We start from the raw sequence: 17,243 nt of genomic DNA, 5'->3' as shown, positions 1-17,243 counted from the left end.
TTGAATCCACTTCTGTCTAACTTCACCATGAACAGGGAATTAATGGAACAGATACGGCTTTTTACATTGTATTGACTGCGGAGGAAGTAGATTTCCGCGACGATTGCGTATTTCCGGTCATAAATACAGAAGTTGTGAGAAAGGTCTATCTATCCCCCAGGCTAAACTTTTGGATTTACCAACCTCCAACAGCGACCGTCTCCCCTCTAGTGTGAGGCTGCCTCCACTGGCGGGGCAGGCGCAACCTGTGGACATCCATTGTTCGTGGCCCGTGGTTCCTGACGCGAGGCTGCCTCCACCAGAGCCGCAAGCCCAAACTATTTTTTCTCATCTTTCCCCCGGCTACCTCTAACCCTTTTCCTCAGTCATGGCATACAGCAGATCCTAGTGCGAGCGCGCCTAGCTCCGCTAGTGGCACAGGCCCAGTCGACCTATTTTCCATCTCAGCACCCTCTCACCTTCCCGTTCGCTTCCCAAGCTCCAGCAGCTGCAACAGAAACAAGACCACCTCAGTATCCTACACTGGATTGTCTTCACCATAACATAACTCCTCAAGCAAAATCATCTTTTTCCCTGTTTTCAGCTACTCAGATGCCCATACCACCAAATGTCATTGCTTCAGAACCACCACCCGTAGCCAGCAGCATCAGAGCGCAGATCCTATCAGGTGACGATATTGATGTTTCATCTTTACTTTCTCTTCTTCCCCCACCTGATTCAAATTGCCAGATAGATTGCCGTGATTTCTCAGTAACTTAAAAAAATCCAAACATGGTAACGCTTTAGATTACAGCCCAGAAAGTACTGCGTAAGTATAGCAAATTTACAGTGTATGTTTCTGTAATTATAGTTTACTTATGAAGTACGTACGTGTAATTATAAGGGAACAATTTATAATTTTGGGGAATAAAGGGGTTACAACCGGGAAAAATACAAATAACATATGCAGTAAAGTACTGCGTAAGTACAGCGAATTTACAGCATACATTTCTGTAATTATAGTGTACTTACATAAGTGTAAATTTAAGGAAACAATTTATAATATTTTGGGAACAAAGGGGTAACAAGTGCCACTTTAATTTACAACCTGCAGGTGTTGTATTTACTCTTTAACTATGTGAAACAAGGGGGTAACAAGTGCCACTTTAATTTACAGCCCCCAAATATAATATTTACCTGGTAAATACACAATACAAGGGGGTAACAAGTGCCACTTTAATTTACAGCCCGCAGATGTTGTATTTACTCTAACTACGCAAAACAAGGGGGTAACAAGTGCCACTTTAATTTACAGCCCGCAGATGGTATACTTACTCTGTAACTACGTGAAACAAGGGGGTAAAATTTTTTGACTTAGACTGTAACAACATAAAACAATGATATATTTACACAGTAACTACAGAAAATAGTTCTAGTTTTGCTTGCTTTGTTTTCACCATAGTTGCCTTGCCTATTTTTAATTTTGCTTGAAAATTCTAAATAAATTGTATTGTACTAATAAATAGCATGAACACATTAACCCTTTAACTGCCAGCCCACCAAACGGTTGAGCACATTTTGAGTCCCTATATTTTATTGAGAGGAGTACCTAACTTAACTCAAGCTGATTGAGCCATCTCTACTATTTGTGTAAGATATGTTATGCCAAAAAAAATCCACTAGATATCAATGTGTCAATCAACAGCACTTGTCACAACACATCTTGTTATGTGGATTTTAGAAAGAAAAAAAATCACTTCTGTAATATGAACTGTTCTTGTTGAAATTTTGCAAGGAAACCATATTTTGTTGACATATTACACTGTAAGAGCCCTAACTTTACAAAATTATGTTTCTTGGTGCCAGGGGCGGAGTGGGACCAAAAAATCTACCGGGAAATTTATACCACCGGCCCTCCGTGGTAAAAAAAATGTCTCGTAGCCTATTTGTAGTAAAACTAAGGTAATACAAATCGTAATCAATTTGCCCAAGAAAAAAAAACATTTTCATAATATTAATAAAATCATTAAATCATGGCTAAATAAGTAACTATACAAAATGATACCTGGTTGAAAGACGGAGATGCGCACCTCAATCAGCTATTACATAACAGAGCGAGACCAGAGATGAATGTGCTCATAAACGGAGTAATATGGAATCATTTGTGCATCTTTGAATAACTGTAAGAATATTTCCTTTAAATATAATTTTTGTCATATAAAGTTTTGAGAGATAATAATGTTTTTTTCCACAGCTATTGCTTATTTATTTTAACGTGTTTGGCGAGTTTATTTCAGTAATATTGCTTTTTTTTCCGCTAATAATAATACAATTTACATGCCAATCCTGCTTCCTTGTCTTTTTATTCATTTCATTATGCTGTTATATTAAGTTATGTGGATATTTAATGGCATATGAGACGTTCATTGCCGTTATATTATCTCGTCTAATATTCAAATCATATCCGGAATAATGTGTGCATCTAGAATACAGATTCATTTGAAAATAATTTTTGTCAGTTTTGAGAAATAATAATGTTGTGAGGATATTTATATATTTCAGTTTAATACTCTCTTCTATTAATATGGAAATCTAATAGAAATCTAATAGTAGGAAATATAAAATGTGATACTGCAAAGTTACCCTTCTAAATTTTATTTATTATATATAGCCATATGGAGATAAACCTTTGCAAAAGTGCTGATTTTATACATTCAAGTACTTACAACCACGCTAGAGATATAAAACATCCTTAATCCACAATTTCTCTCAAAAAGTCTCCGCTTGATGGATCAATCCGACCACATATGTTCTGAAATAAACAGGCATTCGACGACGCGGCTTTTCACATCAAAGGCCGACAGGCTATGCAATTTGGAGAGGGGCCGTTCAATAATCCCCCTATATTTAAAAAAATTCTAAACATGGTGGGACCTGGCGAACAGGTTGAGCACTTTTATATAGCCTACTGTGTTGAGCTGCACAGTTTGACCAGCGGGATGCGGCCGCACATCAGGCCGACAGTCGGGGTTGCTAAATATCTTGAAATGTATATATATTAACCATTATCAGACCGGCACTTGCAGACTCAAAACACTACCGGCCCACCGGGAAATGTCCCGACTCTCCCGATGGCCACTCCGCTACTGCTTGGTGCCATGAAAAAACTTTCGTATGTTTTTAATAATTTTTCAAAAACATGCTCAACCAAACGGTTGATTTGTCACTTAATGGTAAATGTAGAAAAGCTAAGGCAATGTTTTCAGATCATCCATTTCTGCAGTCAGAATGTACTATTTGCTATGAAATATACATTTCTGACCATTCACAGCTATGAATATGACACAGCTATTGTTATTTCTTATTGAATATATTGAGATCATTTCTTAAGTATGTATTTTTGCCACTTCTGGATATTTTTTTGAAATAACTATAATGAATTCATATGATTAATGTATGGAAATCATAATTACTGATTAATTAATCAATAATTACTTCTTAAATGATGTTTTAAATTGTTTGAAGGATTGTTTATAACGTTGGCTTACTCTACACAGCATTGCTGGTTTACAAAGAAATGTTAAAGGGGCCATGTCACAAGACTTTTTTAAGATGTCAAATAAATCTTTGGTGTCCCCAGAGCACATATGTGATGTTTTAGCTCAAAATATCATATAAATAATTTATTATAGCATGTTAAAATTGCCACTTTGTAGGTGTGAGCAAAAATTTGCAGTTTTGGGTGTGTCCTTTAAAATGCAAATGAGCAGATGAAGTGCAAACACCGATCACAATGATGGTGGTTTGTTGAAATTGAAACTTAGTTGTGCTCTCCCTCTCTGGATTAAAACACTGGAAATGGCAGTGCTGTGGTTGGAAAGTGCAAATTAAGGAGTGGTATTATTATAATGAGAGCTCCTTTTGACATCACAAGGGGAGCCAAATTTCAATTACCTATTTTTCACATGCTTACAGAGAATAGTTTACCAAAACTAAGTTACTGGGTTGATCTTTCTCACATTTTCTAGGTTGATAGAAGCACTGGGGACTCAATCATAGCACTTAAACATGGGAAATCTCAGATTTTCATGCCATGACCCCTTTAATTTATCTAAAAAAGACAAAAAAATTATGTTGCACTACCAAACTTGACAGTGTGTTTCTTAAATCATAAAAGACTAAAATCCATTGTATTACTATCTTTGGCCTTCTTTTATTTTAGGCTTTAAATGCAGAAAGTCCTTATTTTTGTTACTTTTGGTAATTTTTATTGCAAAAAACATGAAAGCATTTCATTTCCTGTGTTAAAATGAAAACCTGAAATATTTTAATATGTTATACTTCAATAAATAAAGAAGATTAAATATACAAAACCATTTTATTTGGATTATGTTTGTAAAAAATTAGTATTATAGTTCATATTTTCTAATTTCCATAGTATGTGTTTGAATTCCTTTAAAGGGCGTTTTGCAGGTAAAATTTTTCAACGAATTTGTGCAATTTGCTTGTTGATAATAAACATTTAAACTGTTATCCATTGTATTTTATGTTGTTGGGTATCACAAAACCCGAAAAAGTATGAAAAAGTACAGCAATTTGCAATGATTCTCCTTTCCCTCACAACGCACTGTATGACGTCACGCTGGGGAGAGAATTGACCAAAGCCGCCTTGAGAGCATTGAGAATGACTATAGAAAGACGAGTAAAGTACAGTTCTGATAGCGCAGATAATAGATAAATACATACATACATACATACATACATACATACATACATACATAGATAGATACATAGATAGATAGATAAGATAGATAGACAGATAGATAGACAGACAGACAGATGGATAGGCTAGTATAGAGAGATAGGCAGACAGCCAGATAGCATAAGGTTAGCATATCTTCGTGTAGAGAGTAAACAAACAATTAACATACTCGTGCATGCTGGCTTGAGGGGGTCCATGATCCTGCCTGAAATGGGTGTAACTTTATGCGATCTTCAGCACAAACGGTTTTGGCAGCATGTCTCTAATCCTGGAAGGTGAGTGAAGCACGTCACGTCTGTTCGCGGGGACCAGCGACCCAAACGCACTCACTTTCTTACAGCCAGTAGCGGAATGGCAATCGAGAGAGTCGGGACTTTCCCGGGCCGATCTGATAATAGTTATACATTTCGAGTTATATTAGCAACACCGTCTGGCGGCGTGATGTGCGCCGGTTCCCGCAGCCCGCTGGTCAAACTGCAGCCTCTCTGCTCAATAAAGTATACAAAAGTGCTCAACCTGTTCGGCAGGTCCAAACATGTACAGGATTTATAAAAATACGGTGATCAATGAGCGGTTCCTCCTCAAATGGCATAGCCTGTCGTGATGTAAAAAGCCGCCGAACGCCTGTTTATTACAGTATGTATGCGGTCGGATCCGAGTGTGCTGCAGCTGCTGACTGCTGCTGCGTATAAAATGATCGTGTGATTCGTTATAATCGCATAAACAATATAACAAAGCATCCTTTTATTTCACAAAACAATATATTTGAGATATTATTTGATAGACTAGTAAGTGTGGATTAAGGATGTTTAAAAATCTCTAGCCTGATGGTCAGGACATGAATGGATCAAATCAGCAGATTTGCGAATTTTATTTATCTCCACATATATCATAAATAATAATTAGCAAGGTAACTTTGCAGTATAACACATTATATATTTCCTACGATGTATATATGATTTCCAAATTATATACGTAAGTATTAAACAGCAATAAATGTCTCATCTATCTCTATGGCTCTGGCTGAGTCTTTCTCCACTTCTCCCCAACGTGACGTCATCGCAGAATTGCGTTAAAAAAACCGTTAATACCAAAAACGTAAAAAAAGTGGTCTTTAAGACCATTTTTGAGACATTTTAAAAATTATACACATATCTTGAGTGATTTATGTACCCATTAATCGACAGTGGTGGTTAACCTGCAACATACACTTTAAGTGACATATCAACCGTTTGGTAGAGGCCGATTTTTAAAAAATGATGGGATGTGTTGAAAAAAATACATTGATTGTGTTAAGTGGTGACATAAGGAGATAAGAAATGCAAACAAAAAATTTTCAAATGCCTTTTTCATGGTGTGGCAGTTAAAGGGTTAACTGTATTTCAAGTTTTGTTGTTTAGTAATCTCCATCATCATGCATCATGAAATGATAAAATATGTACCCCCCGTGGTTAAAAAAATTCTTAGCCTATGCCTAAATATATTTTAATAGCCTACCTATATTAATCCAAAAATATATGTGGTGTATGACTATGATTGAATGAAGACCCACAGTTTGCAGAATCCATGTATGACGCCAGTGCGATCACCACGGATATGTGGAGAGGAGTGTGATTGAGCCAATTCAGTGAATGTGTTCTCGCTAAATTACTCTCAAACATAAGATTGTTTTGCATGTAGCCTATATCACGTAGGCCTAATATTTGAATCGTTAGTCCGAATTTATGAATTACTTACTGTATAAATAATTTGTCATTTCCCACGTTTGTAGCATATAAGTCATACATACCATGTGATATTAGTTAGCCCTTAGTTATAAAATACTTACTGCATATATTATTTGTATTTTTCCTGGTTGTTACCCCTTTATTCCCCAAATATTATAAATTGTTCCCTTATAATTACACGTACGTACTTCATAAGTATACAATAATTACAGAAACATACGCTGTAAATTCGCTGTACTTACGCAGTACTTTCCGGCCTGCAATCCAAAGCGTCACCCAAAACACCACATCATCCAGAATTTTGTCATTTTCTGAATTTTGCATAGCATTCATTAGATATACAGAGGTCGAGTTATGAGGCTCCAGGTAGCAGGTCAATTGCACAGTCCCATGGCCAATGAGGTGAAAACATCCGGGAACGCCTGGTATTCTTTGGGTATGTCTACCTGGTCTTGAACTGGGGGACTTTTGACGGTAGTTGATCTGATAGGGTATTCCTTGTCAGACTTGGATGATGAAGAATGATGGAGAGAAGTGGACTTACGAACGGGCATTAGACATGACAGGAAACAGTTGTTACCCCAGCTAACGACTTCACCTTTATGCCAGTCGATGTTTGGAAGCTGTTTGGATAGCTACGGGCATTCCAGGATGAGTTCCGTGGTGGATTCCTCCAGCACCATAAAGGATATTTCTGTTACATGTAAGCATCCAACACGAAGGGTTAACGTAGTGGTGTAATGGTGAATACGACCTTGAACCAACAGCTTTCCTTGAATAGTGTGAACAGTAAGATCCTGTTGGTATCTGTGTCTTCGAATGTTTAGTTTTTGTAGGAGGTGTGTGGATATGAAGTTTTTTGCAGATCCTGAGTTGATGAGGGCTTTCGCTGGGACACAAATACAGGAAGTTAACAGGTGTACTGAAGTACGACTTAAAGTTTCAATATTCTGGGTAAGTTGAACTGAGCTTAGGTCGAACAGGGCAATTGACGATGACATTATTTTCTCCTGGAGTTTATTACGGATGCGTCATTGACGTTCCGAAAGAGAGAGGTGTGTAGAATTCACTTGCAGAGGTTTTGGTGCTGGAGGAACCAGAGAAGGAGCCAGGGGTGGAGGATTTTCAGCGGCAGATACTTCGTCACAGGCTGATAGACATTGAGATACACAAATAGTTTTCTGGATAAGAGGTTCCAAAACCATCGAATCCTCATATACCACTATAAGTTGTCAAATATGGGGGTTGAGTCAATGACGAAATGCTGTGCTAAGGGCAGTTTCATTCCAACCACTGGAGGCTGCAATAGTACAGAAATTAAGGACCTAGGTACTCTCAGACAGCTTTCCTTGACGTAGATTGAAAAGTGAATCGTGTACGGAGAGATTGGACATCGTCTGACCAAACACTTCCTTGAAATGCTGAATAAAACTAGACAGAGATTGTATTACAGAAGAAGTCAAATTCCATAGGGATTGAGCCCAAAGGAGAGCTCGTCCCGTCACCATCACATGGTCTCTTCCTGTCTAAGTGTGCTATTTGTGGCAAAGTCACTCAAGACTTTATGTTGATGTAGAGGACACTCATCACAGAGGTCTTCGGAATTAATACAAATATTTATGTTGCACTTATGCATTTGACAGATGCTTTTATTTAAAGCTGTGTTCACATTATATATTTTATCTGTATGTGTGTGTTTTACTTCATGACCTTGTCATTGCTCACATCATACTTTATGAATGAGCTGAATTATACATTTCAGGCCTAACTTTTAAAAGTAGTTGGCGTGAACTCTGTTATATGAAATCTCAAATACACAGGTGAGAAGCAGCCCAGACCCTGTGATAGACGGAGAAAATTTTATATTAAAGGATAATTCCGGTATTTAACACTTTGAGTCTCATTTCTGGTTTGTTTTGGATGAACAACAGTGATGGACACAGAAATTTGGACAATGGGTCGTGTCTTGAGTTTTTGACTCGTTTAGAAGCGTCTCTTGACTGCTTCAGAATGGAAGTCAATGGCCATGCATAAACATGTCGGTTAAACAACACAATCAAAACTGTGCTACTCACCGAGTGGTTCGTGGTGTTCGTTGATGATAAAACACAAGTTGTGTAGCGAAATACAGTTTCTGTCGTGTTTTATTTGGCATTTTGTAAAATTCCATTGACTTCTCTAGGAAGACTCATTGCTCGCTGATATATCACTCCGCCGCTGGGTCTGTTTACATGTGGTTGTAGTTTTTTCGCTCGGTTTCTCTCAGAAGAAAATTTTCCCATATTTGTAGGGCTGGACCAGAATATTTGAATATTCCTTCCGTGGGCTGACATTCGATTTTCAGTTTTGAGATTCGAATATATATATATATATATATATATATATAAATATTTTACAGCGTTAATGCCGAGATTTTGCCAAGCAGGAAGTGCGCTTCACGCTCCCGCTCTCTAGGCGGCGCAGAGAGACCAACATCCATAGGCAACAGCCACCAAACGCCTCCAGTAGAAGAGATCGCCTCGAACAGAAAGCGCGCCTCCTGCTTTGGCATTCACGCTAATAGTGTTGTAAATAACGTTTAGTTTCTTGCAAAAACTGATTGATTTGCTTCACAAGACGTCAATATGTCACACGGAGTTATGGGGGATTAATGTTGTATTGGATATATATGCTTTAGCTCTTAAAGTGTGCAGATCTGTTGACTTGCATGACGGAGCACAGGGGTTTCTGCAAAATATCTTCTTTATTGTTCTGCTGATGAAAAAAACATATTGGATGGTGTAAGTGTTATAAATAAACTTGATTTTAAAAGTATGCTACCGTTTTATCACAGTTTGTTGGACTACGTTCATTTATTTTCGTTGTTTTATTTAAATAGCCTACCCTTTACGTTGTCAGTAATTACTGTGCTGCTTGTTTCTGATACGGGAATGTTTGTTTGTTAGAAAAATGTTAGGCTACCTTATTAAAAGTATTGCTCTTGTGTTTTGTTTCACTAATGCTGTTCTCGCAGGACGCGTGACAGGCACGCCGCTTCCGGCTTGCGCTGTTCTGTAGTATTTTTAAAGTTTATTAATTCTAAACTTGTCGCATGTCCATATTGCACGAAAAAAAGCCACTACACTCCCTTGGGTCCGCAGCAACACATCCGCCACATAATATAACTGTAAACAGACAGACAGACACACGCACAGAGATTCCTGCCTTTATTAAAGAGAAAAATATGTTCAGCCACAAGTGGTCGGGAGTGTGCTAACGCTTCAGACTCAAATATAGAGCGGAAGTATATATGCTATAAAAAATAGTTCCACTATAGCAAATAATACGGATTGAAATCATACATTGCGCCAATATATTTGTTTTTAATCATCAACGAACACCACGAACCACTCGGTGAGCAGCACAGTTCCGAAAATGAACGCTAAGTGTTGCCCTAATGACATGTCTGTGCATGGCCACCGACCTCCACTCTGAAGCAGCCAAGAGACGCCTCCAAACGAGCCAAAAACTCAAGACACGACCCATTGTCAAAATTTCTGTGTCCATCACTGTAGTTCATCCAAAACAAACCAGAAATGAGACTCAAAGTGTTAAATACCGGAATTATCCTTTAAGCTGTTCAAGCTGTTCGAAAGCACTCTGGATAGCAAACATACTGTTATAAGAATTGACAACTGGTAACAGATGGATTCACATTATTAAACAAGCTGTACCTGGACTCAATCAACAGTGGAGCTACAAGAGTATTCCTGTACTGTAGGAGGTAGGGATGTGCCCGAAGCCGAATCTGTTATTCGGAAGGGCACGGATAATGGCTTCAAAACGAATAACGAATTCATCCGAATAACACAAAAAATATTCGGCCAGACATAATCACGTGTTTACTGGAACAGCACTATATTATAAACTCCTTAAAGCACGTATAATATATGTGTGAAGTGAATGAGTGCAATCTATAAAATGACATGAATGACATTTTCTGCGCGTCCCTTATTTAGAAACGCGAGCTGTTTTAGAATTAGTTTAAAATCTTATATAAATAAAATCTAATATTAAACTTCTTTTAACCCAACTGTAAAAAATGACCCTTTTACTTGTTTTGTTTTATTTAATTACACAACACCAGAAAACCTTGATAAAATGCTGCACTCTGATAATAAAATATTAGTTAATAATTCCGTTAATTGGCTAACCCTCAGCGGCGGGGAGATGGACGTCCTCCATGACGTCACTAGCAGCTCCCGCGGCGAAACACCGGACGCAACCTGGTCAGGTGGAACATCCGGGGTTTTGGCAACGCTGGCCTCCGAGGGTAGTTTTTTTTTTACTTAATCCATTTCAAGCAATTCTGATGTATATGCGTGTATATGTGTATGTATATGGAGCCAAAATATTATGTGTGGATTAGTTTATGTCGGTATGTATATATGTAAAGTTAGCCTATATAAAAGTGGAAGACTTGTCTAAATATCTGAAAATAAGTTGCAAAAAGGGATTAATAATCACTGGTCTGATTGTATGTTATACTGTGTTATCATTATTCAGTTTGAATTTGATCTTTTAATGTACAAAGTAGCTGATATTGCCATCACTTCTAGTTGACTCCCGAGTCGCTCTCATTCCAGAATGGCGGATTTGTAGGGCTGCTGCTGGGTGCTGGTGTTGCAATGGAATGTTCTATTGACTTTCAATTCTTGTCAATATAAGTTCTTTGGTTATAGTTTATACGTATGTCAAACAGTTCAGTATATCTCATAATAAAAGGGACATTTTTGTCTTTTCTTTTTTTATTTTATAGTAAATGTCCTGGGGTTTGTCTTTCTTTAGATACAATGGACAGCTCAGTGTCTGGCTGTCTGCTGGTGTTTCTGCCTCAGTTTCTCATTATAGGAGCTCTGTGGATGGGGTAAGTAAAAATATCAATTAAAACTTAAAACTGTGTAACATACAATACATATTCTGATATGAATTCAGAAAGTCAAAGTGTTAATATTTATCCTACAGGTTTTATTTTTATCCTATACGTTTATAGGCGCATATTACTAAAACGCTCATTGAAAAACCATATTTATACTTTAGACCAGGTTTCAGTTGGTCAATAGCGTAGTCTATTGAAGTTGCCCTAAAAATAGCAACGCATCAACAATGCGCCTGAACACACCTCATTTTCAGATCAAAATTGGGTGCAAATGCATTTGCTATTTAAAGAGCTAAAAACTTTATTTTGTCATGATAATGAGAGAGAACAAAATTGCCTATCACAGTTATGCAGACGACACTCAGATCTACTTAGCTCTATCCCCTAACGACTACAGCCCCATTGACTCCCTGTGCAAATGCATTGATGAAGTTAACAGTTGGATGTGCCAAAACTTTCTTCAGTTAAACAAAGAGAAAACTGAAGTCATTGCGTTTGGAAACAAAGATGAAGTTCTCAGGTGAATGCATACCTTGACGCTAGGGGTCAAACAACTAAAAATCAAGTCAGGAATCTTGGTGTGATACTAGAGTCTGACCTTAGTTTCAGTAGTCATGTCAAAGCAATAACTAAATCAGCATACTATCATCTCAAAAATATCGCAAGAATAAGATGCTTTGTTTCCAGACAAGACTTAGAGAAACTTGTGCATGCTTTTATCACCAGCAGGGTGGATTATTGTAATGGCCTCCTCACTGGCCTTCCCAAAAAGACCATTAGACAGCTCCAGCTCATTCAGAACGCTGCTGCCAGGATTCTGAGCAGAACCAGAAAATATGAACATATCACATCAGTCCTCAGGTCGCTACACTGGCTACCATTTACATTTAGGATTGATTTTAAAGTATTATTAATGGTATATAAATCACTCAGTGGACTAGGACCTCAATATATTGCTGATATGCTCATTGAATATAAACCCAACAGATCACTCAGATCATTAGGATCACATCAGCTAGAAATACCAAGGGTTCACTCAAAGCAAGGAGAGTCAGCTTTTAGCTATTATGCCAGTCGCAGCTGGAACCAGCTTCCAGAAGAGATCAAATGTGCTCCAACAGTAGCCACATTCAAATCCAGACTCAAAACACATCTGTTTAGCTATGCATTTGCTGAATGAGCACTATGCTGCGTCCGAACTGATTGCACTATATTATATATGCACCATTTTAATTCTTTTTTATTTCTCTTGTTTTTATTCTGATTTTTAACTGTTTTATACTTTTATTCCTGTTTTATTCTTTTTCACACATTTAAACAGTCTTTATTAAAATCACATTTATTTTCTTTTAATTGATATTTTAAATTCATGTATCTTTGATTTTTGTTTTCTCATTTCTTTGTAAAGCACTTTGAATGACCTCTGTGTATGAAATGTCCTATACAAATAAACTTGCCTTGCCTTGCCTTGTGTATTTGGTATTATACAATGTGTTCACATTATTTTCCACAAATTGTACATTTCTGTAGCTACAGATTTCACTATTCCTGAAATGCACATATTTGAAAAGCTCTGCGTCCCTGATTGGCCTGAATACCTCTGACGCCAGCAGAAAACATGACGCTCTATACCATGTTTGAAAGATTCAGTTGCTTACAGGCTGTGAGTCCAAAGCGGGAGGAATTATGATAATGTCGGTTTTGTCCACATCACCAATCCCAGGAAGTAAACTGTTGCCTACAATCTGTGGGTTTAACACGGTCTCACACCCATGGCGTCAATATTTGACGACACTTGACCATGCGTCAATATGTTGACGCGGAGGGTATACCTTTCGCGTCATTTTTTGACGAAATGGGGACTTCAATACTATTAGGTACGCGAAATTAAACAGTTGTCGCCTGGCATTGGGGTTAGGGAAAGGTTTGGGTAGGGATGTCATTATGTAAATCTAACCCTAAACCGACGCGAAAATGGTAGAAAATGGTAAGAAAATAGGAAAGAGAATGCAACGGACTTAATAGTATTGAAGTCCCCAGTTCGTCAAAAAATGACGCGAAAGGTATACCCTCCGCGTCAACATATTGACGCATGGTCAAGTGTCGTCAAATATTGACGCCATGGGGTGAGACTGGGTTGGTGGGTTTGTTTTAGTCAAAAAAAAGAAGAGATTTACGTTGGAGACGATACACGCGTCATCGTTTACTTTGGGCTTTGTACCTTTTGGATATCGTTAACATGTATTACTACACATTTACACATCAAAAGAAATTTAAAAACGTGAATCGGACAATAGGTGCTCTTTAAACAACGTGGCCCTAATTGTGAAAATGATAATTGTGCCAAGTTAAAACTAGAAAAAGACAAGGCTTACAGAAGGGGGAAATCGTGTTTGAGGCTTATGACAAGTCATTACCATAATACAGAACTGTTATTATTCATCTATGCCTATAAATACAGTTTTAAACTCTATAGCACCTGTAAAGAAATTATTGATTTAAAAATGGGTAAAGTTTTAGATTTGCATTTCAATCTATTCACAGATTTATCTCAGCCACTATTACAAAGTATTTAGGTATTTCTGCAGTGCCTTTAATTGTAATGTTTATAATTTGCAGACTTTTTTTAAGTTATATTTAAAACATTTGAATGTCTTTTAACTGTCTCATCAAGATTGTTTACTATATTTTTTTCTTCTGGGTATATAAGCTCATTATTAGATGGTCTTGAAGAGATCAGACATGATGTAGTCTGTGTGAACTCCATCAAGAAGTCCAGTCCCATTATTATGAATGAACCAACAAGGCTTATTTTCTCCATACTTCACATCCTGTCTGAAATCTTTTTGCCAACCTCTGTTGATAGAAAATAATGCAGCATTATGTTAACATCAAGCTCTCACAGGTCCATGTTCAATTCAAGGGCTTAAATTCACCTGGTAACAACAAGCTCATGTCCTTTCAAAAGCATGATGGCATCTGGTTTGCTTGGATCTTCTCCTGGAAAGAGGTCGCTGACCTGAAACTCCACACCATGATAAAACTGTCCTGAAGAGATCATGAAAAAACATTTCAGAAATAAGCACGTACTAAGTAAGTATTGTGTGTTAAGGTCTTCAGATGTTTTACCAAGCAGGCCATGGACACTTTTAGATAGGAGGTGGCTGTCCACGGTGTAGAATCCAAGATAGTCTTGATGATACGGATGATTCTTCCAAACTTTGTGCAGGATGATCAGAAACTTGACTGAGTCCCTCAAGGTCACAGTTAAACTACGATCTTTGATTACCTGCAGATCCATGCTGGAGGATGAATGAAATACTGCAAGTGTTCAGTTTACTTTCTTGCCTCTTAAAATACATGTACTTAAAATAGGCTTAATTTAATCACATCTACAAATAAAGAGCTAAATCTCACTTGGTCCCTTTGATGGTGGCACTATCAGACCAGAAGAACTTTGCATCTTTTCCCTCCTCAGACACTGAGATCTCCTTTGTGCTCACCATTACTCTAATACCAAACCTCTCATGAAGGATTCCAAAGCGCCCAAAATATGTCATCACCTTCTTCCCTGGGACAACCTTCTTATCTCCAATGGTTTGTCCATTGACCACAATTCCTGTGTGTAGCCATCACATGTAAATATATGGACTTTATCTATACAGTATATACATGTACATATACACAGTATTCTTCTGATGCTGTCGTCTTGTCAAACAATGAACCTGTCTTCTAGTAATGCTCACCTGTAAGCGGGTCTCTAACCAGGTTAAATATGGTACCAGGTTTGTCATCAATGTTGAAGCACAGGGCATCATTCTGTTGTGATAGCTCAATAAAAAAGTGTGGATCTCCATCAACTGTTCAATTGCAAAAAAAAAAGGCTCTCTTTGATACACAGTAAGTAAAATCTGACTCTACCTTATATTGTGCATGCATTAATTACTCATTACAGAAATAAAGCTCTTACCATATCCTGCACTGTAACCTGCAAAAAAAAGTTTGAATTCAACAAATACACTTAAACATATAATCTGTTGCAGTGTAACCCTTTACATGCTTGCAGTGTGGCAGCGTATAGACGTACCTGTACCCGAGAATTGAGGTTTTCCTCGTTGCACTGTGAATAAGTGTATAGAAAGTAATGAGTGTCATATAGTTTTGGCATTTAAGTTGACCAAGGAACAAATAATGAACCTTATTCAATTTCTTAATGCACTTATAATCAATCAATTTCTGTGCTTATTTGTAAAAAAATAACATTGTTGAATTATGTTATGGATTCTAAATGATCAGTAACACTTTTTATGAAGCTGTATTTATAATTCCTTATAAAACACAATAGTATATTGTAACACGCGTACAACAACATTTACAATACATTATACTTTAATGTACGTGATTACAACTTTCAAGATGTTTTATAATACATAATGAACTCCACATAGTTACCATACTAGTTATAATGCATTATAAGTACAAGCTATCATTAGAGCTGCACTGATATATATCGGCCAACATCGGTTGATAAAAGCAATTGTTTCAAAAACAGTTAAAAACAGCTGATAGTCATGGCCGATATATCCTGTCAATCAAAAGAGAACAGGAAAATGTAATGAATTCACTAGTTTAATGTTAAATATATATGTTCATCATTTGAATGAATAACATTCAGAAAATTTAGTCTTCATAATTTAGTTAATGCAAAGAAATATAACCACCAAACTAGCGATATCAGCATTGCAAATAATGTATTTGTAAGTGGGCTTTATAATGTAAATGTAAATATAATGCAATGTCAAGACATCAAAGTTCTGATACATTATAACTTATACTTCAAATACACTACAATTATTCATAACTATGTGGAGTTGTTACAATTATTTATGAGATAATGCAACATGTTTTTTAAGACATTATACCTGCATCATATAATGCATTAAATGCATTACAGGCTTCATAGAAAGTGTTACAAAATGATGCAATTACTCCAACCACCTGTACCATCTGTATACTGTCAAAAGTGGAAATTTGGAACAACTTAAATAATTACTTCAATTGGTAACAATTGAAAAACTTAATTTGACTTAAACTATATATTTTTGTTACTTTTTACAGTGTATGAGGGCAAGACTGAAATTTGAATGCTTTAACATGTTGAGCAGTTACATGCATGTTGGTAGTTTGTGTTATCGTACCTTCAGTCAACTTATCAGCAATGAGCGCGTCCTCACTTTCAGGTTTAGTGACGACCATTGAGGTAAGTGGTGTTACAAAGTTGTACTTCAGTGAGAGTTTCAAAGCCTCATCTGTGACGTTTCCTTTCTCCTCTGGTGAACCCTTGTCTCTGTAAGACAATATTAGAAAATTCTCACTTCTGCAAGAAAATACTAAACTGAAACTTAGTTAAAATAATTAAATACAATCAGTGCAAATTCTTTTAGTTATTTATTTTTATTTATATTATTTTTTATTTTATTTTTTATATATATTTGTGGCCTTTTTCATTGTGCTAAAGATGCTGACTTTTTATCCAAGAGATCCTGGATGGTCAGATATGCCCATAGATGCTCAATGAAGTTTCCAAATACATAGTCTTCATCAGGGAATACGGTTTTCCAATCCTGAGCAATTGCCTGACCTTTCACCTCAAAATTATCCAGCTGTTGAAATTAAAGCAAAGCTAGATCAGTTATAGGTGTCCCGCAAACCCCTTTACAAATGAAGAGGATTGTTAAAGGATAGTTCACAGAATAATGAACACATGGGCCTGTTAGACTTAAATAAATAAAACATGCAGTTTCAGATGTAAATATGATGCAAATGTGTCATTATTCCGATTGAATAGTATTTGATA

General features: G+C 36.9%; 1 protein-coding gene across 7 annotated transcripts in view; it reads right to left on the bottom strand.

Annotated features, from left to right (window-relative positions):
• The window catches only part of LOC129427621 (inter-alpha-trypsin inhibitor heavy chain H3), a 106,975-nt gene that overhangs the window by 32,263 nt on the left and 57,469 nt on the right, over positions 1-17,243 (bottom strand). Inside the window, exons 14-22 of one of the 7 annotated variants that reach the window (XM_055184239.2) lie at positions 16,913-17,049; positions 16,585-16,733; positions 15,474-15,506; positions 15,357-15,374; positions 15,133-15,246; positions 14,804-15,005; positions 14,516-14,688; positions 14,323-14,434; positions 13,559-14,242 (exon numbers count right to left, since the gene is read on the bottom strand). The exons of the other annotated variants lie outside the window; for them this stretch is intronic. Coding sequence (XP_055040214.2) covers positions 14,104-14,242; positions 14,323-14,434; positions 14,516-14,688; positions 14,804-15,005; positions 15,133-15,246; positions 15,357-15,374; positions 15,474-15,506; positions 16,585-16,733; positions 16,913-17,049 — 1,077 coding nt within the window. The 3' untranslated portion in view covers positions 13,559-14,103. Of the gene's footprint in view, positions 1-13,558; positions 14,243-14,322; positions 14,435-14,515; positions 14,689-14,803; positions 15,006-15,132; positions 15,247-15,356; positions 15,375-15,473; positions 15,507-16,584; positions 16,734-16,912; positions 17,050-17,243 lie in introns of those variants that run through there. 7 annotated transcript variants of the gene reach the window in all.

The sequence above is a fragment of the Misgurnus anguillicaudatus genome, chromosome 14 (genome assembly GCF_027580225.2).
Source record: "Misgurnus anguillicaudatus chromosome 14, ASM2758022v2, whole genome shotgun sequence".
NCBI classification, from domain to species: domain Eukaryota; kingdom Metazoa; phylum Chordata; class Actinopteri; order Cypriniformes; family Cobitidae; genus Misgurnus; species Misgurnus anguillicaudatus.
This window is presented reverse-complemented; position numbering and strand designations above follow the sequence as displayed.